This window comes from Megalops cyprinoides, chromosome 7, assembly GCF_013368585.1.
Source record: "Megalops cyprinoides isolate fMegCyp1 chromosome 7, fMegCyp1.pri, whole genome shotgun sequence".
NCBI classification, from domain to species: Eukaryota; Metazoa; Chordata; class Actinopteri; order Elopiformes; family Megalopidae; genus Megalops; species Megalops cyprinoides.
The window spans coordinates 35,328,715-35,354,456 of NC_050589.1; the positions used below are offsets into that span (position 1 = coordinate 35,328,715).

Below are 25,742 nucleotides of genomic sequence, written 5' to 3' on the forward strand. Positions count from 1 at the left end.
GATATACCCATTTAACTCTTCTAAAGAAAGTGGTTTTGTTGGTAACAGCCATACACTTCCCTAAACCTGTGAGACCTTAGGTCTGATTGAAATGGCAGGGAAGATCTACTCAGATCACTAAATTAAAAGATCCATTTAGTGCTTTGCAGTTAGGTTGTTGGACTATTTCATGATATAAAATGTGTAAGGTCTTAGAGGAAAGGTTTAAATGCCTCAAGTCAATGTCCCTGAAACCACAAGTGGAATGTGTAAGTAAAGAGGAAAAGGTACGGTACCCCACTGTAAAATGCTGAAGGTTACATGGCGTAAACAACACAATTTGTTTTAATTTTGGAAAAAAAATCATTTGATCCAAAGGCTTGCACAGTGGAATAGATTGAGATATGTGATTTTATACTAGGGTTCCCATACGTCCTCTTTTTCCCCGACACGTCTTCGTTTAGAGACGCATGTTATAGGTCCCAAAACGAGGACATGTCCGGGAAAAATAGGACGTATTGTCACCCTATTTTATATAAAAATACACAAAAAACCCAGTGTTTCAGGTCCAGAATGTTACTACTCTATCCATCAAAGACATGATCTGGTCACACTTTGACCAATGACATGTATGCAGTGTATTGCCAAATGATTACTGAAACACCCACCATAAATTCAAACTCTGCCTGTTTCACAGGTGAATCCGCAATTAAAAGCAAGTTTATAGAATGAGAGAACCGTTTTTGTTCCAGTGCGCTTTGCAGCTCCATGTTCACGAGCACAGAATGCCTTGCTTCTGACTCTCCACTGGGTGACAGCACAGCGTCATGTAAATCTCACCCATAGCGCTGACCCGTCCGAAATTCATGGGTTTTGTGCGCAACCTCATACCCCACATGAGGGTAGAATCGGTCTTGTAAACAGGGCTGGGTAATAATTTATGAATAACGTTATTTATCTACGGTGATATATTGTTAGGTTGTTTTGTTTGACTGTAATTATGCTACGGGCGAATACAAAAGTTCATTTCAAGGTAGGGTAATCATCAGCACCACATTTTAGAAATGGTAGTTCTGCTTTATTAAATACCTGTATCCTCGAGTTTATTTTCCGTTATCTGCTCGACATTTGTGGTTCACATGACGTTTCGCACATTACACTCACGGCACACTTACATTGCTTACACAAAGGGTGACAAATCAAAACAGATTATTTTACTGTTATTACTTTGTGTTGGGATTCCGTTAATACTTTTTTGGTTGTTGGAGACTGACGGAAACAGCAGCAGCATGAAAATGATATCATAAGTAATCGACGGAGGCGGAAATGGTGTCACGGCGAATCTCCCCAAACCCAGGGTTCTGGTCCCTTTTGACGTAGTTTCCTCTGACGCATTAGATTTTAAAATATTATTGTCCTTCTCAGTGATGGCGGCTTCGTTTCCTTCTCCTTCTCCGGCTAACAACAAATGGTATTTTACCCGAGAGCAGATCGAAAACAGCCCGTCTCGCCGTGCCGGGCTTGATCCCGATAAAGAATTGTCATACAGACAGCAAGCCGCCAATCTACTCCAGGACATGGGACAACGACTCAATGTGTATCTTTTTTTGTCGGGGACACGGGGATAACTTGCTCTCCAGGAGGTTGAAGCCGGTTTGGCGGAATAGCTTAGCAGGCTGGCTAACTACGTAGAGAGAGGTTTATCGAAATGTTTGGGTACGGTGAATAATTAATAAGGAGAAGTCTACGTGCGGGAAATGCATAATATGAACTAGTTAACGAATAGCTATTTGCATTATTTCCCCCTATCGTGCACCGCAGTGTTACTGACTCTGAGGTTGGCGGTTTCCAAGAGGGGCCCGATCCTGTTGCTAAGGCTTGGGGTTTATGGGATGTGTAGTAGGCCTCAAATTCGGCCTCGGGGTTTCCCGGAGAACAAAAGCCGGAGTCAGAGCGAGGATCGTTTCTGAGTGGTAGTTACTGTATTTACAAACTCTTTATCGCGCGAAACGTCAAAATGTCACGCCTTTTGCTCTAGAGAAGTAGCTAACCAATATAATTCTACCTAGCTAAACATCCTTACTAGCTTAGCCATCTAGACCATCGTTTATGCATTGTTTTACTTACCGGTAGTTATGTTGTTTGCTAGTTGGCTAAATACAGGCGAAAGGGCAAAATGTGCAGTGAACCACAATGTTCCTGGAGAGTAAAGTCCTAGTTTAATAGCCTAAATTTTCCTTTTAGTTAAGTAGTTAAGTAGCAGTTAGCTTGCTTGCTAACTAACGTTAGCTGGTGGCAGTCAGACGCGAGAAGAAACTAGTAGCACCACCTTGGCACCGGCACCAAGTGGCAAGCTAATATATCAGCTTTTGCACATGTTACATTTTGAATTAAGTTTGAGAGTATTAATGATCTTCAGTTGTCATCTTCGTTGTTTGCCGCTGTGCTAAAATCGAGCTTGTCAACGGAATCGAAGGCTGAATGTGCTCGATCAAGCTATGAGTGTGTGTGGGTCCGTTTCCCTGATAGGTTGGCTGACTAGGTTAGCGATAAATATATGGTTCTGTCTTCTTGGGAAGATGATTGTGTATGGTGCATAGTCTTTTTAATTAGTCCTATGAAACCTTTTGTCAATGCCTTGCTGAATTTATGTATTTCCTGCGTTGGGAATTTTTTTTTACACCATAAAAATGTATTCGCTAACGTTAGCGAAGTAGCTAACATTCCATGTATACATAAAGAAATTATAGTAGAAGATTTCGTGTTTGTACCTACTCACTTTATTTGGAAATGCGTATTTGCATTCAAAGCATGTCATTTTGCCGAGGATTTTAAGGGAGTAATTCAGTGTTTGGGAATATCACAATACAGTTAGATTACAAAAGAACATTGTACCGACCTTAAAATATGAACACAGTTAATACACTCCTACATGATATAGTGTGTGTATGCCTCATTCGGCTGCCACTTTAGTAGCTGCATAGGTTTGCTTAGTGTTTCATTTTTTTAATGGTTTTATTCTGTTCAGGAAGCGGTTGTATATGGAGTCGCACTACTGCATATTAGTTCATTTGTTGATGTAGACTGACTAGGTCTTTTCAGTAATGGAAGCTGTTAAGATTGCCATTTTTCAAAATGTGAAGGGCATCACTGGTGATGTTACACGATGCCTAGCTTTTGCAGTTTCCTTGTTAAGACGTGACAGAAACCTTAAAAATGATTATTAATAAGAAAATTCCATCCATATTTCTAACCTACCATTGTCATATGCACTTGGTTCCACAGCATCCTGTTTTTACAGTCTTTCTCTTTTAACACTGTACACACAGCTTAGTCCATACTAGTGTAAGCTGTTTGCTGGCCTCTCTTTTGGTTGTATCCCTTGACCTCCATTCCAGGTCCCAGCTAACCATCAACACTGCCATTGTGTACATGCATCGCTTCTATATGCTCCAGTCCTTCACTCGCTTCCACAGAAATGTAAGTACTCCGCTGCTCTGTGACAGAGGACATCTCACTGCCTCTTGTATATTGTTTGGATTTTAAGCTTTTTGAATTCAGTTGCAAGGTAGTGATCAGGATGTTTTTCAACTTGCTGTGGAGAGAGTTCATGAAAATAGATGAGAATGAAACAAATTAAATATTCAAATAAGGAAATATCTAATAAGAAAATATCTAATATTTACTTTATAGTGACAGTCACATGCCAAGGGGTACTCAGTTGTGATTGTGTCAAGTTTGATTTAGTCTATTTAGCCCAAGTATGTTGTCTTTCTGCAATGCAAGCTAAAGTTCAGAGGTAGCTTAGCTGCAATGTATACAGTTGGTGTCTGGGACAGGGTACATTCTGGCTAGCTTTCTGCTAGAGAAGTAAAGGCAGGTACTTTGTACTTCCCATTTACTAACACACAACCACAATGTAGTCAGAATCTAAGCTTATGCAATGAGTCCGACCAAAAATACAATGCAGGGAGTGTGTGTTCAACTGATTCTCATGTTCCCTGAATGCTGTAGGCTGCTTGTCCTTGTTATAGTGGGCTTTGAAATGAAGTGTGGATTGTATGAGAGGGTGTGCTGTATGCTTTGGGCCAGGGTGCACATTTCAGCACTGAGAAATGGCAGATCACATTCAGCACAAGCCTCCCCTTAAAACTGTATTATTTTGGAAACTTTATGCAGTTTCACATTTTTCTGTTTTTCCAGTGCAGAGTTACTACTAGCAAGCAATGTTCTGTGTGTTTGTTTTATCTTATTACTAGTTTTTTTTAAATTTTATCTCAGTGCATGATGTTGTGCTAATTGATTTTTAAGCCTGTAAAATCATCATTAGTGTGATTAGTCAGCTATACGGGTTAATTGTCCGGAGACAGCCAGTTACTGACGTTTGTGATTTGCATTATATTATTGAAATTGCATGTTGTATTCAGTATTTAAGCAGAACGTGAAGAATCTTTGCTGAATGTTGATAAAAGCTGTTATCCAAACACTTACATGTACTTCATCAGCACTTATATATCCCCTTTCACCAATGTCAGACTGTAGAGTCGTGAAATATAACACACTTGGGCACATTTTTGATATATGACATGCACCTGGTATGCATGTGGGTGCCTGTTTCTGGGCCCCCTCCTCCATGTATCAGGAGCACTCTCTCAGGGATGTTCTGTTTGACCATCCCCCCCTCCGCTGTGCTTAGGTGATCGCCCCCGCTACCTTGTTCCTGGCTGCAAAGGTAGAGGAGCAGCCCCGCAAGCTGGAGCACGTGATTAAGGTGACCCATGCGTGCCTCAACCCTCAGGACCCCTCGCCAGACACGAGGAGCGATGTAAGTGCTGCTGGACAAACAAGCAAGGCCTCCTCTTCCTCATGCCTATCTACAGCAGTCATTTTTATCATGTATTTCGGGTTATTTAAATCTGTAAAATGTGATTCAACACTATTGGCACAGTGTAGGAAGGCAGCATGTTTGGATGTGTGCCCAAAATGCTGTGGTTGCCCATTTATGGAGCCAAAGTCTAGTGTGGATCACATATTTGGTGGTTAGGGGGGTGTACATTTGTCACTTTCAGATAATAAGGAAAAAAGTAAAGTGTAGCATTTTGGTTAATGTAGAACCACTATGGAAAAACCCATGTGAATAAAGGTATAATGTTGTAACCCCTGTTTCTAAGATGTTTGCTTAAAGAGAATTAAAAAAAAAATAAAATCTAAAATGAAAGTGTATGTTTCATTCCAAGGCATCCCCACTGAACTCTCAGTATTTAGTTTAGCTTCCTTTGTACTAAAATACCAGCACTGATACGACCATATTGCTCTCATGATCCCTTGATCCTCCCATTAATGCAACCCTCCAATGGTAGAGAATACCACCATGTTGCTGGGTGGTACCCTTCTATATAGTACAGCAGTGAACCCTGTATTTTCCATTAAATCAAGCAACAAACCTTGTGCAACAGTGTGACAATGAAGAATGCCACGCCTCATTTTCTACTCTCATTGTATGGTTGTTAAGTAAACTCTTCTCCCTTGTATTGACCTCTGTAATCTGTCCAGTGTAAAAGCTTTGTGCACTATGCTTTCTTCTCTTTCTCTGTGTGTTTGTCTGCAAAGGCTCTGGCAGTTTAACATTAAACGACCTTGGGCGACACTGAAAGAGCCTTTATGTTGTGGGCAGGAGGTGGGGAGGGGCAGCTAATGTCGAAACTGGAATGGCTATTGCTGGGAAACGAAAAGGAAAAGGGTGAGAAAGAAGGAGTGATGTGGAGGGAGAGATTTCCTCCTAGTGAGTAACTTCCCTGTCCTCTTAACCTCAGGCTTACCTGCAGCAAGCCCAAGACCTGGTCATTCTTGAGAGCATTATACTCCAGACCCTGGGTAAGTTGGGAAGGAAGAAAGGGAGTTTCTGATTGTCCAGTTTAGAGAGATACTCCTATATATTTTATCATCCTTCTTTGATCCTGTTGATGGTAGTCAGAAGGCAGCGCAGAAAAAACCCTTGACTACTCCTCTTTGCTCTGGACAGTCCTGTGTTTATAGTTACCTCCATCCCCCTGTCTTGCTTGTACTGGTCTCTGTACCACTATGACGCCAAACTGTTTCCTCTCAGTCATTCTTGTTTCATAAATGAGGCTACTCTTGAGCCATCATTTGTTATTCAGTCACCTTCCAATAGAGGCTATGTGTTACATTTTGTCATTTCCAGGGAACATTGTGATTAAAGAATTTCAGTGCCCGCGAGAACCCTGTGTATCTGTATGCATGCAAATGCATGTACAATATATAAACGATATCGCAATCAGGAATAGGGCTGCTCGATTATGGCAAAATTATAATCACGATTATTTTGGACAATATTGAGATCACGATTATTTAACACGATTACTTATTGTCTTTGGAAACATCATACATTTGTTGAACTTTAAAAAAAACTTGACTTTTTAACAGTTTTCTTGAACTTTAACCCTTTCGCACGTACGGTCACACTGGTGTGATTTGCCATTTAGCGTGTATGCTAAAACGGGTGCGATTAGAACACCAGATTGGAAATCTAGCTAATTTTAGCTTTGAGGAAACGGCAATTTAACATTAAAAAATATAGCAAATGCTAACTGAAAACTATGAGAAGCTTAATAACGCAAATGAAAACGTAACGAACCATGTAATGTAACACGCGCACTACGTAACATAACACAAGTTACATGCGAAAGGGTTTAATATAATTCAACTGAAAAACAAATAAAAAAATAAATGTAAAAAATTAGAGAAATAAAATAAATAAATTAGACATATATTTCAATACATAATGCACCACAATAATCATTTTATATTGATTAGCTTGTTTTCATAATTGTTGGAAGCCAAAATCGTAATTGAAAATAAAATTCGATGAATCGCCCAGCCCTAATGGGGAACCAGTTTGCTAAAGATGATATTTTTGGCCTTAAAACTCAGGTACGGCCAATCTCAATATAAACGTGTTAATAATGTTATCATTTAGTGCAAATTCGTACGTATATGTATCCTCTGTGAGGAAGTTTTATTTTTGGTCATGAGACATGCAGCTGATCTGCTGATCAAGAAGTACCTTCAACACCTCTTTCTGATATCAGAAATGCATGTTTCTATTCACAGGAAAAGCTGTGACTCGCTCCTCTTATTTAGACCCTGTCAGATGAGATTTGCGAGATGTCCGTGCAGTGTTTTTTTTTTTTTTTTTTTTTTTTATTTTATAATTTCGAAGACTTTCAAAGGTACTGGTGTAGCCAGGAGTGCTGCAGTGTAGTCCTCACCAGCCGGTGTAAGGCTAGCAGAGGCCAGCAGACGCAGATCGGACCTGCAGCACAAGCAGTGCAAGATTTCTGTTGGTGGGGTGTTGAAAGGGGGCTATACGTCTGTGGTGGCTTCTGTTTAATGGCTCCTTTTTGTTTTCCCTCTCTCCTGTCCCCTCTTCTCCCTATCCAGCATTTGAAATTACAATCGACCATCCCCACACACATGTTGTGAAGTGCACCCAGCTTGTCAGAGGTAGGCATCAACAAACGCCTTGCTCCAGGCTAGCGTTTTCTCATTAGTGGTGCTACTGAGGCTTACGATGTAGTCTGCAGTCAGCTGCAAAAAGTTATTTGTATGCAATTGGAAATTTTCAGGCAAAAACAGTACATGTAGTCTTTTGATTATTGCATTAAATGTATGTAGAGCTGCTCTTTGGATTAGAAGATGTTCATTTTGGCATTTGATTCCTTTTTTCTGCTCTAGCAAGTAAGGACTTGGCTCAGACGTCATACTTCATGGCAACCAACAGGTATGTTCTCTCATGTCACCCTGACAGTCCAACTAAGTGCTCAGTTTCTAGCCTACGGAAGAGAAATGTCGGTAGACCGCAGGGATTTCATACTGAGTGAGAACTGATCTGGAAGGGTTTCCTCTCTATGGGCACTGAAACAAGTCTCTGTCCCCTTTGCCGCATGGCTTTTTTTTTTTTTTTTGGTGGTTGCCTGGGACCCACCCCTACTCCCATCCCGAGCAGCCTGCACTTGACCACCTTCTGCCTGCAGTACAGCCCCCCCATTGTGGCCTGTGTGTGCATCCATCTGGCCTGCAAGTGGTCCAACTGGGAGATCCCAGTCTCCACAGACAGCAAGCACTGGTGGGAGTACGTGGACCCCACCGTGACCCTTGAGCTGTTGGACGGTTTGTATGCTTTACTTCCTGAATCAGCGGTTGCACTGTCTGTACTGGGGGCATCTTGAGAACTGAAATACAGACGGCTACTTGCGTTGAAATTGCCTCTGATATGCATCATACAAAGCATTACCAGATAAGACAACTCTGTAAGGCGTTGGGCTCTCATATTCGTATCGAAAGAAAAAGGAGTTGGTGGTAATGAGGTACTTGCGTCCACTGTTTGATTTTTTTTGTTTTGTTTTGTTTACTTTAACTGGTCTGAAAAGTCTTTAACTAAAGACCTTTGTAATGCTTATCTTGTATCAGTGTTTCACAAATGCACTTATTCCAATGGGAGTTGTGCCGTATAAGTTCTGAACTTTGTAGATGGTATGAATTTCTTTTGGCCTACATTTTGTCTGTTGCGTTGACAGTTGAAAGACTGAGTTGATCCGTTGTACATTTCATTTTTGAATTCCTCCCTCTGCTCCTGCATCTCGTCAACATCCTCACATTACTTGTTCTTCCCTTTCTTGTCATTATCAAATAGAAAATAAAATAGATGATAGTTTAGTCCAAGTCATATAGTGTTGTGACAAAAACTGATTTGTAACATGATTTAAAAACACTGGACATCTCAGAGTGATGAAAGTTCTGATATTCTAGAAGTTATGCATGCTGATTTCTTTTCAGTTGTCATCTTGGGCGGTTCTCAAGAGGACTATCTCTTTCCTGTCTAATCAAACTTCACAATTCTTCCCAACAGAGCTCACTCATGAGTTCCTGCAGATCCTGGAGAAGACACCGAGCCGTTTGAAACGTATCCGAAACTGGAAGGTAAGGCAGAGAGCGCAAAGGACCAGCCTGTTTTCGCTAAATATCTTTGCCTTATAGTTCCGTCCATCCCCCTGTCTTACCTTGGTTGTTTCTGCTTATACTTGTCTCTGCACCACTCTGACAACACGTTAAACACTTTTGCCTTAGCTGAATGGGGGGAGGTAAGCCTAAGATGTTTGTCTTGTCACAGGCTGCAGGTCAGACGGTGAAGAAGCCCAAAGTGTCAGAGGATGGGGATCAGACAGAAGCCATGATGAACATGATCTCCATGGCGTCGTCAGAGAGCACGCTGGCCGGCCTCATGAGCCTCTCCGCCCCCTCGGGTGCATCCACCTCCTCCTCCGCTGCCACCGCCCCCTCGCTGGCAGAGAAGGAGCGCGGTGCAGCGCCCGGCTCCCAGCACTGGCCACCTGGTGCCAAGGCCCATGGGGGCCCGGAGCAGCAGAAGCAGCGGAACCACGAGCTGCCGCAGAGCACACATGTGCCAGCCAAGGTGTCCCTGAGCGAGTACCGCGCCAAGCACGCCGAGGTGCTGGCAGCGCAAAAGCGCAAGCTGGAGAACATGGAGGCCAGCGTGAAGCGAGAGTACGCCTCCGCCGCCCAGGCCCTGATTGGCCAGCAGAGGAGGGAGAAGCAGCACCAGCAGCAGCAGCTGTCCGGGTCACATGGCTCAGGCAGCGCCACTGGCGACCCTGGCAACCCCTCACCCATCGTCCTCAAGATCCCCCTGGAGAAGGAGAGGCAGGACCGCAACTTGCTAAAGGTGCGGCTGCCGCTGGGGGGTGGTGCGGGGGCTGGAGGAGGAGGTGACAGCGGGGGAGGGGGTAGCCGGGGGCAGGAGGACTTCAAGGTGCGGATACGAGTGCCCGAAAGGCGAGTGGGTTCAGCCGAAGAGGGCAAAAGCAGGGACAAGCACAGGGAGCGTTCCAACCACCACCATCACCACCACCACCACCATCACCACCACTCATCCTCCAGTGGTGGCTCTTCATCCTCTTCCTCGTCCTCCCACAAACACTCGGCCAGCGTGAGTGGAGCAGTGGGGGCAAGCAAAAAAGCATCGGGGGACTCCCGAACAAGCTCGTCATTGTCGTCTTCCTCCTCCTCGCGAAAGAGGCCCCATTCCCAGGAGCCTTCTCCAGCCATCCACCCTTCCAAAACCAGCAAATCCTCCAGGAACTCCTACCAGCACCCAACTATGCCAGGTCCTGCCAGCCACACCATGGGCCTTGGTCATGACAGCCACAGCCTGCCGTCTGTCGGCCTGTCTCATCACCAGGGCTCCTACTCCCACAGCAAGATGGACAAGGCTGACACCAACGGCCACAATGCAGCGGGGGGTAGCCAGTCCAACGAGTATCAGGACACATTTGATATGTTAAACTCACTGCTGAGTGCCCAAGGGGTGCAGCCTTCACAGGGCTCCATGTTTGACTACCGCACTCAGTACGGGGAGTACCCCAGATACCCCAGCGGGTCACGAGGGGGCTCCTCCCGACCCCCACCACTCCCCACAGAACCCCCTCCCCCTCTGCCTCCACTCCCTAAATGAAGACTTGAACGCTTGCTTTGGGGGGAAGCTGACAGAATCCACCCACTGGAGCAGCCAGCATTGTCACAAGCCGAAGCTTGGTGCATGCCCCTCTCTCCTTCTCTTTTTGTTAGTAGTCATCTTATGTGATTCTCAGCTTGACAGCAGAGTAATGTACCACTTACATCATAGTGTGGTTTTTAGTATCATGTTTCACCACCCTCTTTTTTTTTTTTTTTTTTCCCCCAAATACTGGGTTTATTTAGCTGCTTCTACCCTTGCTATTTTAGTCTCCCTCATCTGTGGCAATAATGAATAAGGCTTTAAAAACCTTGAAAAAATAAAACAAGTACAGGATTAAGTGTATTAAAAATGTACATACTATTTTTAATGTCATTCAGTTTGTTGTAACATATATTTGCTTTGGATTGGAAGTCTTTTAGCAGAAGTACCAGTACCAGTTACTGCTGGTGTGAATAAAAGAAGTTGAATAGTTTAAATAGACTGAATGCATTGGGGGAAATTGTAAACATGTATCTCTTCGAAAGATTTGTTTGTAAAGTTCAGCTAACAATGGTTTGAATAGGTGTCTCATGGTTTTAAAATGTTTTAAAGTATTTATTTTTTATTCCTTCAAAAAATTTGTAGCACTTGTTTGTATGCTTTCAGGTTATTAAAACCATATTTAATTTTTATTTTCAAATCTACTGCATCTTTGTAGCCTTTGGGATATATGAAAAGTAAATTTGTCTCTGGTACTCAAGAGAATTCTTCTCCGCAAACAGCATTTTGACTCACAATCCCCACAGTTGCTTTCAGCTGCGCCTTTTATGTTGTATTTTGTTTTGCTTTTTTTAATAATTGATTTTACCACTGTAAAGGTCAATGTTTTATAATGTGTACATGTGAAATAATGAAGCAGGTGGATAGAAAAACTATTTTTACATTTTGTAAAAAAAAAATTGAAAAGGAAAAAAATCATTGTACATTTAAGAAGGTTGTATTTTAGTTTTTAGATTTCCAATGTGATGCAGTCATTGTTTTAAATGGTTGTAAAATACTGTAAGAACACTCAAGTGATTAAGTTAATGGACAGAATTCATTCTGCATAACTACATTTCACATGCAAACCATGTCAGTATCAAGGTGAAGAGTATTTTTTTTCTTTGTGTTACTTTGACCAGAGTCAATTAACCATGTTTTCACTACTGTTGTTTATCACATCTGTCTATACCAAGTTAAATGTGTATAGGATGTGCTTGGAAGATAGTGTAACTTTCCTGGTAAAATTGATAGACTGATCTCAGATCCGATTTAATATGGTTGTGTAGCCATTTCTTGAAGTGCTCCTCACAATTTAGCCTGTACAATGTATAAGTCACTTCCACAGTGGTCTTTACAGTTTGATCCAGACAGCAGGGGTGTCCAGGAAAGTTCTGTGTAACAAAGAATATGTGAATATGTACCACTAAACGGAATCACTGTATGTATACCAGTTTTACTTGGGGTTAATTCACCCTCTTCTGTTTCTGTGCAATGTGACTTCTGTCTTTACAAGGAAAACAAAACCTCTAGACTCCCCTGCTGCTTCCTGTAATGACATCAGTTATTTTTGTTGTTCATGTAATTCTGACAATATTTAATCATGTTTTATGTGGTTTTTTTGGATTTAGTAAAATGAAAGCGTAGCCTATTGATTTAACTTTTTCTATTCCTATTGCTTTCTATATGTTACTTATCAGTTCATTTTAACACTGTTGTAAAACCAAAGTTGCATGTATTGTTTGTTCAGGGTTCTCTCTTTCTTTTTCTACATTACAGTTACATTTAGAGAAACAGTTGCAGTCTCTTAGATCATCAAAGGCAGCTGTAATACATTTTGGTTATATGGGGTCACTGATCAATGGCTATAGTCGACTCTTCTGAGACCTAACGGGATGTCGATCCTGCTGTTGCAGTGATTTTTTTTTTTCTGCATTTAATGTTCCCAATCAAAAAAAAAAAAAAAAATGAAGGGAATCTTTTCAAAAGTTTTGTTGAATGCATTTTATTGACCCATGTTGCAAACTGTTGGGCTTGAATCGTCCTCCATGTGTCCTAACAGTGTGAATGCAGATTTCTTTCTGGCTTTGGTAACGAGTAAGGGGAACTAATCTGGATTTCTATATGAGTGCCTCATTCCAATCACTGCCTCCTACTGTATGTGTATGTCATACGGGTAAGTTCTGATGAGACATCTGCATAAGGTTTCCCCATGGAGTTTGACAGGTTATTTTTCCCCCATATTTTATGAAACTGGTAAAGCAGACTGGTCTACAAGCCGACTCCACCATGAGCACAGAGATTTCACATGGATGTAGTTTGTTGTTTGGAAGTAAAGTATTATCAGAGATATTTTGTAATAAATAAATGTGGTGACTGGTATACTCTTCACGATTCAAACAATCACAGCTGTCAGTTAGAGTTGCTTATGTGATTAAGAGGAAGGCATTTGAATGCAGAAAATTGTGCAGGTGAATTGTGCACAGTCTATAAAAAGAGTTAAACTGGTTGCCTGTGCACCTTTTATTTACCAGTCTTATGAAAGCTCTCAAGGAAAAAAGTTCCAGCTGGCATTGTTCTGTTTATTGAGAAAAGATTAACAGGAAGTAGCCATTTGGCTTCAGTGTTCTTGTTTGGGACAAGAGCAATGAGGAAAGCCTAAATTTTAGCATTGTCTTGCAATTCACTGATCACTGCTGTTCACACATTTGTGTAACCTCTGCCATATGTGTACCGAAATCAAAGTTGTATCATGCAAACAAGGTTAAGGGATGTCCTTGTCTTTACTGGATTTGATGCACATTCATTTTAATCTTCCTCTCAGTAATTTGCTATTAATTTTTGTTTGTAATTATTCACATTTGGAGAGGAATGTTTGTGACCTGTACATACATTTTTGTATGTGTTTAGTGGTATCAGGTGAACTCAGGTTTGGAATTTGATTGTTTTTACAGGGGGATTCTTGTGTAATATTAAGTAAATTTAAGGTTTACATTTCTTTGTGCTTTTTTTTCCTCTCGTGTTTTTTGTGAACACAGTTCCTTTCTTAAAATGGTGATGAATGACTCCCGTGTAAATAAATGTTTTAAAAGAAAAACAAATGGAGTTAATTTTTTAAATGTAAATTGTTCATGAGCTTCACTTGAAGTATAGCTGTAGATGAGTGATTTGTGTATGCTTAGAGCAAGGATTTGCATTATGCACAAAGCCATTAAATAGACTGCACAAAATCTGGATTATCACATTCCAGTTTTAGTATAAATGTATCTGGAACATATGGAGACCAAAATCATGCGCAGAGACACACAAAATCTGAAATATACACCCAGATGTTGCCTCAACTTTCCTGTATTAAATGCTTATGGGATCTATCTAAATTATGAATTCCATTTTAAGTTACACTCAGAGTCAAAGATGACATCTCATGTTCTCTATTTAAATAATTTTTTGTGATGGCCTGGCAGTGTGACTGTAGTGGAAGGGAGCTGAGTCTGGAATTATACGGTTGCTTTCTTATTGCCTAAATGGGGTGGGTACTGCTGCTTGAGGAAGGTACCTAAACTGAAGTGCTTCCAAATCCAGCTGTAAATATGCATGGTGGTAAGCTATGTGTGTCATCCTGGATGATTGCATCTGCTGAGCAAATAAGTCATTTATATTTCTAGATGTCATCTGGAGCCCAACTAAATCCACAATCTACATATCATTTCTCTTCACAAGGCACTGCAGTAAGAAAATTCTTGGTCCCTGCCAGATGATGACACATTTTGGTAGGACAGTTTGACAACACAAGGACAGGTGATAACTACCTCAGTGCCCACACTGCAGCTTAGCATGCCACTTTTTCCTGACCTATTTATGAATAAATATAATTTCACAGTCAATCTTCCATGGAGTTGTTAAAGCTATACTGATGACTGGATTGAACAAGAGAATGAGTTAACACTTCTGAGAACCAAGTTAAGAGGTCTCTGAAGCAAGGAATTATGAATGTGTGGAATCTTCTTTTATAAACACCATAAAACTTCACCATGCACATGTAATAAATATATACATTTATCTCTATTGCACTCCAAAAAAAGTTTTTTCTGTGTAGCCAAATTATTAGTAGTTTTTGCCATTACTGGTGGTAAACCAGATATATTGGTATAGTAAAAATCATCTGTACAAAAATTCTTCCTGAAAGTCTAGATTATGTAATACAGGTTTAGTCAAATTGTGAAACCTAAAATTAATTTATAGCATTACTTTGGACAAACGAGATAATCGACACTGTTCTTGTCGCCAGCTGATTGGATTCAAAGTTAACGGTTTATCTCAACCGTTGTTGGGTAGGCAGGCACTTCTGGAGGGCGAAGTGTTGTTAGATTGACGGTCACGATGACCTATGATAACTGTCTCACAACAATCGCTACTCACCAATCACGTTGCAATGTGGGCGGGCACTATACAGCTTCAGACAGTTCCGCTGAGAGCACAAGACAGGGGCAGTAAACTGAGTGGCCTACTAGAGGAGAGGTTACAGGTAAGGTGTTTCCCGAGAATTATGTCGTGTCTATAAACCATGGTAGGACATTTCCTGCATTAGCTTGTACATTTTAAAAATAACACGGGAGTACCACATAGCTTGCTTATTTGGCAAGGTCGTGGTTCACCCTGGTAGGTTTTAGACGATTTTTCATGCGAGGTCTATGCTAACTACTTAGCTAGCTGGCCGGCTAAAAGATGGCTGACGCCACGCAAAGGAGGCGGGTTGTCGCGCCAAATATGGCGCGCGGAAGCGCAGCTGTGGGAAGCTAAGTGCTTGCTGGGTGTAATACAACATCGAAACGATTCTTTTCAGTAAGGTAGATATTTTCACTGGTGTTAACATAGTTTCCCGTGGTTCAATTATCATGCAATTAGTATCTTGTGTCTGGAGGGATACACTGGGACGTTTTTTGCAACCCAACCGCAACACAACCACGGTCGTAATGGCGCGGTTAGGTGGCACTTGAACACGAACTCGACGCGGTGACGACGGGATTTTGGCTCAAAGTCACGTGTTACATGGATTGCCTTGTGTTGATAGCAGATCATTGTAGTAATTATACACAACACGTTGCTTCTGCTATGTTAAAAGACAGTTTCTACCTTAGTAATGTTCCATCAAAATGGCGGGCTTTTTTATTACTATTTTTTTGGGTTTTCGAAGGCATCACGCTCAGTGTCGCTAGCAGTGACGACACAGGCTACGTAGCCGTGCTTGAAATGGTCTCTGCAGCGACCAAACCGGGCCATCGCTTGAGGAGAAGCCACGTAGTTCCGACCCCGTGCCCGTACAAATTTCTTATTGTTTCTTAATGGCACCTTTCATGCTATTGTCAAGCAAGAAAGGGAACGCGACATTTGCATTCACCATTGAAATTTTACAGTAATTGGACAATTTGCAAGGTGTTTGCGTGACAATTGATTGATTATATTAAGTGACAATAAACATGTGGTTAAGTCTACGTGCAAGACATTTTTATGGAAGAAATCCTGTTCTTGATCTAAAATACTATTGCATTGTAGGGCATATTCCTATCCCTTACCACACACTTGTGTTATTTGAAAGTTTTTTTGTTTTTGTTTTGCTTAAATGGACAGAATGGTTACCATGTTTTAAAACTATATGATAAGAGGATGCTCACCTGAATATGTTTCAGCTAGATGGTCAAGCTTGTCTACAATTCTTTGTCTATCTTTATTGCAGTATAAATGTGTCCAAATTTTGGCTGCTTCTTTTGATAATACTTCAGAAGATATAGCTATATTAATAATATCCAGTTTCCAAAGACCGTTTTGGGGGAAGATGGGAGGCTTGAAGATATTTCTCCTCAAGTTCAAATCTTCTTTATAAATCACACTTGAAAGCAGGCTCACTTTTAACACTGCAATTTTACATTTACATTTATTCATTTGGCAGACGTCAAAGCAACTTACATAGGTTACAGTTCTTTTCAATGTTATCCATTTATACAGCCGAGGCAATTGTGGTTAAGTACCTTGCACAAGGGTACAACAACAGTGTCCCAGCAGGGATCGAACCTGCAACCTTTCGGTTATGAGTCCTGCTCCTTAACCATTGTGCTACACTGTGCCACACATTCAACTACAAACTGCCAGCTTAAAGCAACTGACACAGTAGTGTTCTTCTGATGAAACAGACTTTTTGAGAAATGAAAAAAATTTTGTTCTTGATGACAAGGCTGAGGACAGCATGTTAGTAAAACTGAGTGGTGTCTTGCACAAAGGTGGGCAGACCCAATATGTTGGCTGTTCCAGTTGGAGTGATCTATTGATTGTGAATGTTACATTTTTTCTGCAGTTTTCTTTTATGCATTAAAGTAATTAGGACAAGGGAATATTTTATTGTCATGTCTGCAGTAGTGACAGATAATAATGTAAGAATGGGCTATCACTAAATGAGAAAAAAACATGGAAAAGGAGTTTAGTAGGGGTTTTATGTTTTGGGACCCCCCCCCCCCCCCCCCCCCCCAATATGGGCAACTGGGCAATACAACATAGTTAACAAAACCTCTTAATTGGTGAATTTTTGTTGCCCTGGGCAGCTGCACAACCATTAATGTTGACCCTTATACCTACATAAATTTTGCATATGGATGTGAACAGCCGTTTTACTGCAGTTCATTTGAAGTATCTGTTCCATTGAGGATTTGGACCTGCTGTATTTTCATTACAAGCCCAATTCAGTACCATGGTTGACTCTCTTTTACTGTGGTAAAGATACACACAGTAAGCATATTTACCCTTTCTTTCCCTGGACAGACTTAGGAATGAACAGGATCCGGATTCATGTTTTGCCATCGAGCAGGGGCCGCGTGGCTCCTGCTGCTCGCTCCCAGGAGCCCCAGGCTTGCTCCTACACCCAGCGGCCCTGCTCTCAGCCTCGCCTGGAGGGCCTCGAGTTCTGCATCAAGCACGTGCTGGAAGACAAGAACGCCCCTTATAGGCAGTGCAGCTACGTTTCCAACAAGAATGGCAAGCGCTGCCCCAATGCGGCCCCGAAGCCAGAGAAGAAAGATGGGTAAGCCCTTGGCTGAAAGTCTGGGCCTCTGTATTTGTGCCTAAGATGGTTCGGATCACACAGTCACCGGCGTAGCAGTTTAGCATTGCAGCATTGAACCGGAACTCAGACGCAGATGAGATTGAGTTTGGCTTCACATCGTCGTGCATCAGGTAGTAGGTGGGTTGTGAAGTTTGCGTTTAATGTAACCAAAGATCCTTCCATTGCTTTGTGCCTCTTGACTGCAGTAGACATACATTGGTCAGTGGCTTGCAATTACGCAGGTTTAACCTTAAGTTCATGTCCACATGGGAGGTCTTGCTTTAAGTTGATCTTCGATTTGTCTCTTATCTTCAAATTGGCTTATGTGAGCACCCACACCTATTGCTTGAAGAAGAGGGCCAGTATGTTTCAATGCAAAAGGTAGTTTACAGTTCTATCAGAGCCACGTTAAGCTCCCTTTATGGTCTCTTGAAAGGGTTGAGGGCTCATGTTTTCATGTTAAGTTCAGGGAGAAAGTGCGCACTGCATTTGTTTGTGTAATATGAGAAAAGGGATTTAAGGCAGTAAAAATCCTCAGCTTGTGGTGCATTGTGTTGGACAGCATGATGCATTGTTGTAAGCATTAAATAAATGAAAAATATATGGTCACTTACTGTTACAAAAAGCTGTCTCCTGAGGCTCTTCCTGAGTGCCTGTCTTAAAGTTTCTGGGCAATTTGGAAATCATGCAACACACTATGACTTGATGACAGTAGCCGCAATTGTATTCCACTTGATTGTTTTATGCGCACAAATGCATTTAGAAAGTTAGTCACACATTGGTGGTATCTTTTGAATGCAACATTAAATGCAGTCGGAAATGATATACTTGAGCCTCTACTAAGTGGACTTCAGCTACCATCATCATTTCTGCCACACGCTTTGTTTTCTTGATAACCAGACTCCAAATGTGTAACCCTGACCATGTCCATGCCCCTTACTGTGCTCATTTTGGTGTCCCAGGGTGACGTTCTGTGCCGAGCATGCCCGCAGGAACGCCCTCTCACTCCAGGCCCAGATGAGGAAAGTGTCCTCGGGCCCCTCCCCAGAGATCCTGCTGTCGCAGCTGAGTGGGTACAGCCGGCCAGAGACCGGGGCCCAAGGCCAAGACGGGGGCCGTAGCGAGGCCAGCCGAATACTGGGTAAGGGAGGGACACTGATCCACCAGGAAGGGGTAGGGAGTTTAAAGGACTCGCCTGTGCCTATGCACCTCCACAGACCAGCCGGACAAAACAAGTCAAGGCAGCAAGATGTTACGGAAGTGCAAACACATTTTATACCAGCACACCAGTAGACTGTCATTTTATGACAATTTCTCTCTGTGTTTGGTCATTCTGTTATCATGTCACGTTTCATCTTTGGGTGCTGGAGGTCACAAAGATGAAAGGTGTACAAAGGAGATGATTTCCTTGCCTGAAAACATAGTGGGTTGTGACAAACAAGTGCTGACTGGTGTCAGCGACTGCCTTAGATTGCTGAAGTATTGGCCCAGAAATATCAGTCACTGTCTACTTTTGCATTTTTTATTGTCTACAATGTATAGACCTGGGTATGTGTAGGCAAAACAAGACACATGGGAATTGGATATTTGTGAAATGTGACAACCAAGACTATACTTAAGGAATTTTGACAGTGGTGCAAAAAAGCCCACAGACCTGATTTATTAAGTCTTTCATGGTAGAAATTCATAAGGTTTATGCATCAACACAGGAATTCAGTTTTAGGCTTTTACCATGGGAAGGACCATGGGTTAGGTTATTTTAAGTTGTTTTTTTTTCACGTTTTCGGCCATTATCCTTACCATATTTGTGAAGGAAAGCTGGCAACACTACACTTATTGTAGTTATAGTCAAAAGTCTGTTCATTTAGCCAAATAACATGTTTGAGGTTTAATGAAAATATATGTGGATTACCCTAACTTGTACACATAGGAAGAATATACATGTTGAAATACGTATGTAATTATTTTGTAAATGCAACCAAAGGACATAAAGGAGAATTTCTTGATTTATTTCAACAGCAAATATCACAGCCCTCTTTTGAACGCTTCACTTATAAGTTATGGTACCAAAGGACGCTCTCAACTGCAGTTTGGAACAGCATTTTTTTAATATATAAAAAAAACGCTCTGACCAGCGGTTTTCATCAGTAAAAGACGTTACGTGTGAGCACAGCCTAAGTTTTAGCTGCCAAGCCACGTTAGATACTAATGTTAGTTCAGTCGAGGTATCTTTCTGTAATGTCAACTAACTAGCTTCACTGGTTAACCTAACTTAATTCAGTACATGAATATCTATGTAAGTTAGTTAGGTTAGCAATTTCTTTAGTTGTAAAATAGGCTACATTATACTTCATTTATTCTTTTGTGAGGCTTACCTTATCGATGGTTTGCAACTTGCTTATCCGAGTCGATGGTTGCAACTACCATCCCGAGTTGACGGTACAGTCAGCCAATCAGCTGTTTGATTATCTTGGTGATGAGCATCTGTCACACACCAATCACATAAATGTTCATCCAAACAGTGATTCTTGATTGGCAGGTCATTCCTGTTGCCATCTTACCTGTTTGAGATCAAGCCACCTCTCTTTTTTTTTTTTGTCGTTAGCACATAGAACTCTTACTGTTGTTTTTAACATTCATTCTGATATGTCGCCTAAATGCCTTTTTATGTTCATTTGGCTTAAGGCGCTCCTCAAAAACGCTTAGGCGTGGCGCCTAAGCCTTTCTGTGGTAGGGAAAACCCTGTTTGATTTTAGGTCCTTTGCACAGATGAGGACAGCTGGAGTGAGGAAGAGCAGGATTCTGTTCTGCTTGACCAGACGTGGAGGGGAGATCCAGACAGTGAGGCCGACAGCATAGACAGCGATCACGAGGACCCGCTCAAGTAAGACCACAAGCACCCAGCATCCCGCCACAGGTTCCAGGGCAACCCATACAAAAGAAGAAATTTAGATACTGTAGTTTCAAGAACACTTGTGTGGTTTTGTTTGCTCAGCAAAGGAATATCAAGACCAAAACAGATGTTAAGCAAGCATGTATTATACAGCCATTTTCTTTGGCTGTATGTTTTATGCAAGAAATAATCAGCTAAGCCATCTCATTTGTTTTTTCTGTTTAAAAAAAATTAGTGAGTCAGTTATTCAGTTGTCCAGTTTTATACTAGTAGCAGGACAGAAATCAGACACATTAAATTGGTAGCATCTGTCTTACTGGCCAGTAATTGAGTTGACTGGATGGGCATCAGTAAGAGCTGAGGCAGAGTGACAGCATTGCGTGCGGCGTCTGTGCTGCAGACACGCGGGAGTCTATACAGCTGAGGAGGTCGCCCTGATCACGCGCGAGAAGCTGATCCGCCTGCAGTCGCTTTACATCGACCAGTTCAAACGCCTGCAGCACCTGCTGAAGGAGAAGAAGCGGCGCTACCTGCACAGCCGCAAGGTCGAGCACGAAACCATAGGTAAAAACCGCCCGCTCATTCATACACACACCTACATGTATGTTCTCTGATAGCGATGTGCCCTCTTGAAATAAAGCATGTCTATGGTTCACAGGTAGCTGTAGCCAGTACACACCTACATTGCAGAACTGTAGCTGTGTTTTTGGTATTGTGGAGCTTGCCAGCTATAGCCAGTACACGCCTGTGGTGCAGAGCTGTAGCTGTAGCTGTGTGTCTGTGTTGTGTTTGACAGGGAGCAGTCTGCTGACAGGGCCTGAGGGCCTGTCCATAAAGGAGAGGGAGAACCTGAAGAAGCTGAAGGCCCTGCGGCGATACCGGCGGCGCTACGGGGTGGAGGCCCTCCTGCATCGGCAGCTCCGGGAGCGCAGGCTGGCCGCCACAGAGGGAGCTGTCCCACAGGTGCTGCAAATCTGCTCAGAAACTGCAGTTTGATCTGACGTGACCTTTCAAACCAGAACCGCACAGACAGATCCACAAGGGAAACTGCCTGGGACATGTTGACCTCTAGTGGTCAAATGTTGTTATTGCAGGTCAATGACAGACTCACTCACTCACTCACAGACCTGTTAGTGTCAAGGGATGCTTCCCCCTGTTGCTGACAGTTACTGTACACTCTCTTAGAATCTATTATGGAATGCCGAGAGACATACTCTGTGACAGAGCCCTGCTAGGAGGCAGCAGGGCTCTGGTGTTTGAACAGCCAAATATTGAGTCAGTTCTAAACTGATTTGCATGGTTAGCAGACATATATTTAATTCAGAATTTTCATTTGATGGATGAGGACCTCTCACTGTGCTTTTCTCAGATATGTGCTAATCCATTTATTTCTCACTGCCTGCAAGTTTTAATTGAATAAATAAATTCATATTAATATTTAAATATCATTGCCATTAATATGTATGCATTTTTTTTAATAGTGATGAATGTGAGTGATTGATAGTCATGATACGCGTTTAGGAAAAGTCCAATAAAGCATTTTGCTTTAATGTAACTTGTGATTGGCAGGCCAGGGTGGGAGGTCTGTGGATGTGTTTTGATTTAAAGCTGTTTTCTCTCTCCTGATACATGCTTTTTTGCTGTGTGTGTTCCCTCTAGGGCCACACTGTACGATCCAATCAGAGGTGCATCTCCTTTGTGGAGGGGGTACGATGCCCCAATCAGAGCCTCCCAATGACTCGACACTGCGTGTCCCGTATCCTTCCGCTGATCTCTCAGGCTCCTGTGAGTCACAACACACCCTGAGGTGGTTTGTTTGTAACCTGTCTATGTTGAAGAGTGAAAATCCACATGAGTGTGTTTCCATTTATCTCTACACTATAGGCCTGTCATCTGCTGCCGCTTTTCTCATTTCTACTCTCCAGCCCTCCCCCTTTCCTGTTTCCAGTAGTGCTGGAGCCCTGTATGAAGTCTGGCAGCTTGTTGTAGCTGTTGGTTTGAAACAGAGGCCAAAAGGAAGGCCTTCCCATGGTCTGTTGGTTTTCCCCCATTTTTCTAAAGGGGAAACCCAATTCAGTTGGAAGGAACAGCTTTTTTTTTTTTTTTTTAAAAAACATCTTTCCTTTCAACCCCAGTTTTAACCACTCTTGTTGGTTTCCCTCCTCTCTCTTCATAATTTTCCTGTTTCTGTATTTTAATTTGTTAGTCATAATCATCCAATGCAATGCATCCAATTACACAAGTTTTATGTATGTACTGGTATCATGCCATACTATCATAGCAGCACCAAGAGCAAATAACATGGTTACAGGACTGCAAGAATTACAGTGAATTTGGCATTGAGTTGAAAATCCATAAGCGCAACTGTGTTAATGGCATCCAGCACATCCCTGACACAATACACGTCCCAAGTATCATCAGTGCGTCTCTTAGTTTGTCAAACGCCAATCCTCCTTTTGCACTTCCAAAGTGTCCTTTCCTTCACTGCTGGCCGTGCAGACATCTACCAGGACAGCAACCAGGTGCTGTTCAAGATGTGCCCGGGCCTGAAGGATGTGCCCTGCGACCGTCCCGTGCACATGGGGCAGTCAGAGGAGCCACGCTGCCCGTTGCACCTCTCCTTACCTCCCCCCATGTACCAGCCCGAGCAGGAGCCCCTCGTCCCAGAGCAGCTGACCCCTGCACCGACGGACCTCTACCTGAGCGCCGCCGAGCTGCAGCCCACGGAAAATCTGCCCCTGGAGTTCAGCGATGTGCGTACCGCCAGCTCTCCCACCTCCTGCTCCTCAGTCTCCCTCATGAAAGGCTCTAAGAGCACCTTTATTTCTAGAATTTCAGAAGGGCGTACACACATCATTAATTTTTCCAGGAGCATCTCAGATAAAATCTGGTAAAAAATGGTACCCACGTGATATGGATCTCCCAGACAGTGACTGGGTTATTACCATGACTTTTGAAACATTTGGAATGTTTCACTCAAGATAGGTTCATTAAATGCCTTGCAAGGGAAGTTTACAGCATTGTCATACATTGTGTTCCTCCTTAATGTATAAAATGTCTCAAATTATTTTGAGATGGGTCTGCATGATAAGTTACAGCAGACTTCTGTTCGTATTCTGACCTGCAAAATCGCTTGAGGTGTGGCCTGGCATAGCAGTGCACAAGAACAGAAGGAAAAGGAACTTGTGCCCTTGCACTCGCTCTACATTTGTTACCAGTGTTCAGCTGGTTCAGACAACATATTAGCCAAGTAAGAGAAACTGGTACAGGTTTAAGTTTGCATTAAAGTTAAGGTTTTTTTTCCTGTGTGTGTGTGCGTGCTCTTCAGGACCTAGACGTGGTAGGAGATGGCATGCAGTGCCCTCCCTCGCCTTTGCTGTTCGACACGGCACTGGCACTGGAGGACCAGACGATTCGGGAGATCGCAGAGGCCCCCATGGACATCCTGACAGGGGAGGAGCAGGCGGAGCTGGAGGCAGCAGGGCAGGACCCTGCTGACCTGGAGCTCTCGGAGAGAGGCACCATCTCCGTGGACAGTCAGGTAGGCCATTCTCATCTTAGTCCCTGTCTATAGGCTTTAAAACCAGTGCCAGGTGGGTTTGTGCATGGCAGCTACAAGTTTAAAACAACTGCCCCAAATCAGATTTCCCCCTTATTTTGGGCACTTCAGACACTTACTGCACAGAAATGGAATGTCTGTTAATGTGTCTAGAAATTATATTGCTTTATTTGTATTTTATTTAAGGATCGCCTCAAACAGTCTGTTGTTTGAATCTATTTAATATACCGTTTTATTTTTATGTCACACATAATGCTCTTTTTGTTTTAGGCATAGGGTCCTGAGGGTTTTTCATTCTAGCCTGGCACTTGAGCACATGATTCAAATTGTCATGATTTAGCCAATTTCAGACTGTTTCCACTCCAATCTGACTGACCGCCCGTTGCCCTCAGGTTGTTTCAGAGGTGACTGCAGCGGGAAATGGGGATGGAGAGGCAGCGAAAGACATTTCAGCAAAGGACTACAGCACAGCGGTAGCCGGTACCACTTGAAGAGCCTTTATGCGCCTGCTTCACATGCACTACATACAGCTTTTGTGGAGCACAGGAGACTGATGTTACAGTGTAAAAAATATCATAAGGGGAGGTGGAGCCGCATTGTGGCGGATTAAAGGCAAAATGGTCGATGGTTGAATCTGTTTTCTCAAATTGGACTTGCTTGGAGGTGAACTATACTCATCTTGATATTGTTGAAAGTCATCTTCCCTTGCAGTACAGCTGAGTGTCTGACCGCTTTCCTTTTCCACAGTTGCCTTTCTGCAGGTTATCCGGACATGTGCTCAGTCATTAGAGCTGAGGGGCTGTACTAAGCACTGAGATCTTTGAAGCTGCTTACAACTGTAACAACAAGCCTGTAGGTTGCAAAGTTGCTAGTTGCAATCAGCATGCACTGTTCGTAAGTCCTTGGTTTGTAACTTCATAAAATAAACTCTTCAAACAACCATTTAGACCTCTTTTTTATATAAAGCAGGCACACATTTTTGCTGGAAATGTGCTCAGTGGAATTAAATAAAATGCATATTGGCAATTAGCAGATGCTCTTACTTTTTAACGTTACCCATTTATACAGCTGAATATTTACTTAGGCAGTTGTGAGTTAAATACCTTGCCCAAGGGTACAACAGCAGTGCCAAGAGTTTGGTTATGAGTCCTGTTCCTTACCACTATGTTACACTGCTGCCCAAATGAACTAGTTCTGGATTGTTTCAGCCTTAAGACAACGGTAAGCCTTGCACTGCTTGGTGCATTCTCTCCCTAAAGAATCATGTGCCCCCAACTTTATTTTTATACTCACCTAACCAAGTCAGCCCTTGTCTTTTAGCATTCAAGACTTGATACTGGAAGTCTTGCATTCCTGTGTCGTATTATCAGGCGTGTTCGACCATGCAAATGTTTGCAGTGAACGGTGTCTTCAAATGGTGATGGCTGAGTGAAATGAGTTACATTTGCAAGTTTATAATGAATGCAATCAACATGTACCTAGGTGGTACCAAGGTGAAGTAGTGATACAAACAGAATATGCACATACACACACACACACACACACACACACACACACACACACACACATTGTTCAGTCAGATTACTCTCTACCTCTTTAATGGTCCTTGTTAATTTGATTCTCAATGTCCCTTTTGATGTTGCAACTG

General features: G+C 42.4%; 2 protein-coding genes and 1 non-coding gene across 3 annotated transcripts; all 3 read left to right on the forward strand.

Annotated features, from left to right (window-relative positions):
• The first annotated feature begins 244 nt into the window (after positions 1-244).
• Positions 245-10,800, forward strand: ccnt1 (cyclin T1). Its single transcript, XM_036533561.1, has 10 exons — positions 245-248; positions 1,378-1,576; positions 3,378-3,459; positions 4,676-4,804; positions 5,793-5,853; positions 7,441-7,503; positions 7,735-7,780; positions 8,006-8,169; positions 8,909-8,979; positions 9,170-10,800. The coding sequence occupies exons 1-10, from the start codon at positions 245-247 to the stop codon at positions 10,529-10,531; spliced, it is 2,181 nt and encodes a 726-aa protein (XP_036389454.1). The 3' UTR covers positions 10,532-10,800.
• A 4,218-nt stretch (positions 10,801-15,018) lies between these two features.
• kansl2 (KAT8 regulatory NSL complex subunit 2) lies at positions 15,019-25,025 on the forward strand. Its single transcript, XM_036533262.1, has 10 exons — positions 15,019-15,077; positions 17,363-17,621; positions 18,605-18,783; positions 20,412-20,526; positions 20,936-21,099; positions 21,332-21,498; positions 22,195-22,291; positions 23,035-23,288; positions 23,864-24,076; positions 24,487-25,025. Exons 2-10 carry the CDS (start codon positions 17,371-17,373, stop codon positions 24,583-24,585), a joined length of 1,539 nt encoding a protein of 512 aa, XP_036389155.1. The 5' UTR covers positions 15,019-15,077; positions 17,363-17,370; the 3' UTR covers positions 24,586-25,025.
• Positions 22,491-22,627, forward strand: LOC118781439. The gene has a single exon (XR_005005098.1). It is a non-coding gene; the product is annotated as a small nucleolar RNA SNORA2/SNORA34 family (small nucleolar RNA).
• Positions 25,026-25,742: the final 717 nt, after the last annotated feature.

Excerpts from the sequence above, each read along its gene's own strand:
- ccnt1 (XM_036533561.1), top strand. Across the intron at positions 4,805-5,792 it reads CGCCAGACACGAGGAGCGAT|GCTTACCTGCAGCAAGCCCA; the intron begins GTAAGTGCTGCT and ends TCTTAACCTCAG. Across the intron at positions 7,781-8,005 it reads TACTTCATGGCAACCAACAG|CCTGCACTTGACCACCTTCT; the intron begins GTATGTTCTCTC and ends CATCCCGAGCAG.
- kansl2 (XM_036533262.1), top strand. The coding sequence starts at position 17,371 with ATGAACAGGATCCGGATTCATGTTTTGCCATCGAGCAGGGGCCGCGTG. Across the intron at positions 20,527-20,935 it reads GATCACGAGGACCCGCTCAA|ACACGCGGGAGTCTATACAG; the intron begins GTAAGACCACAA and ends TCTGTGCTGCAG. Across the intron at positions 24,077-24,486 it reads CCATCTCCGTGGACAGTCAG|GTTGTTTCAGAGGTGACTGC; the intron begins GTAGGCCATTCT and ends CGTTGCCCTCAG.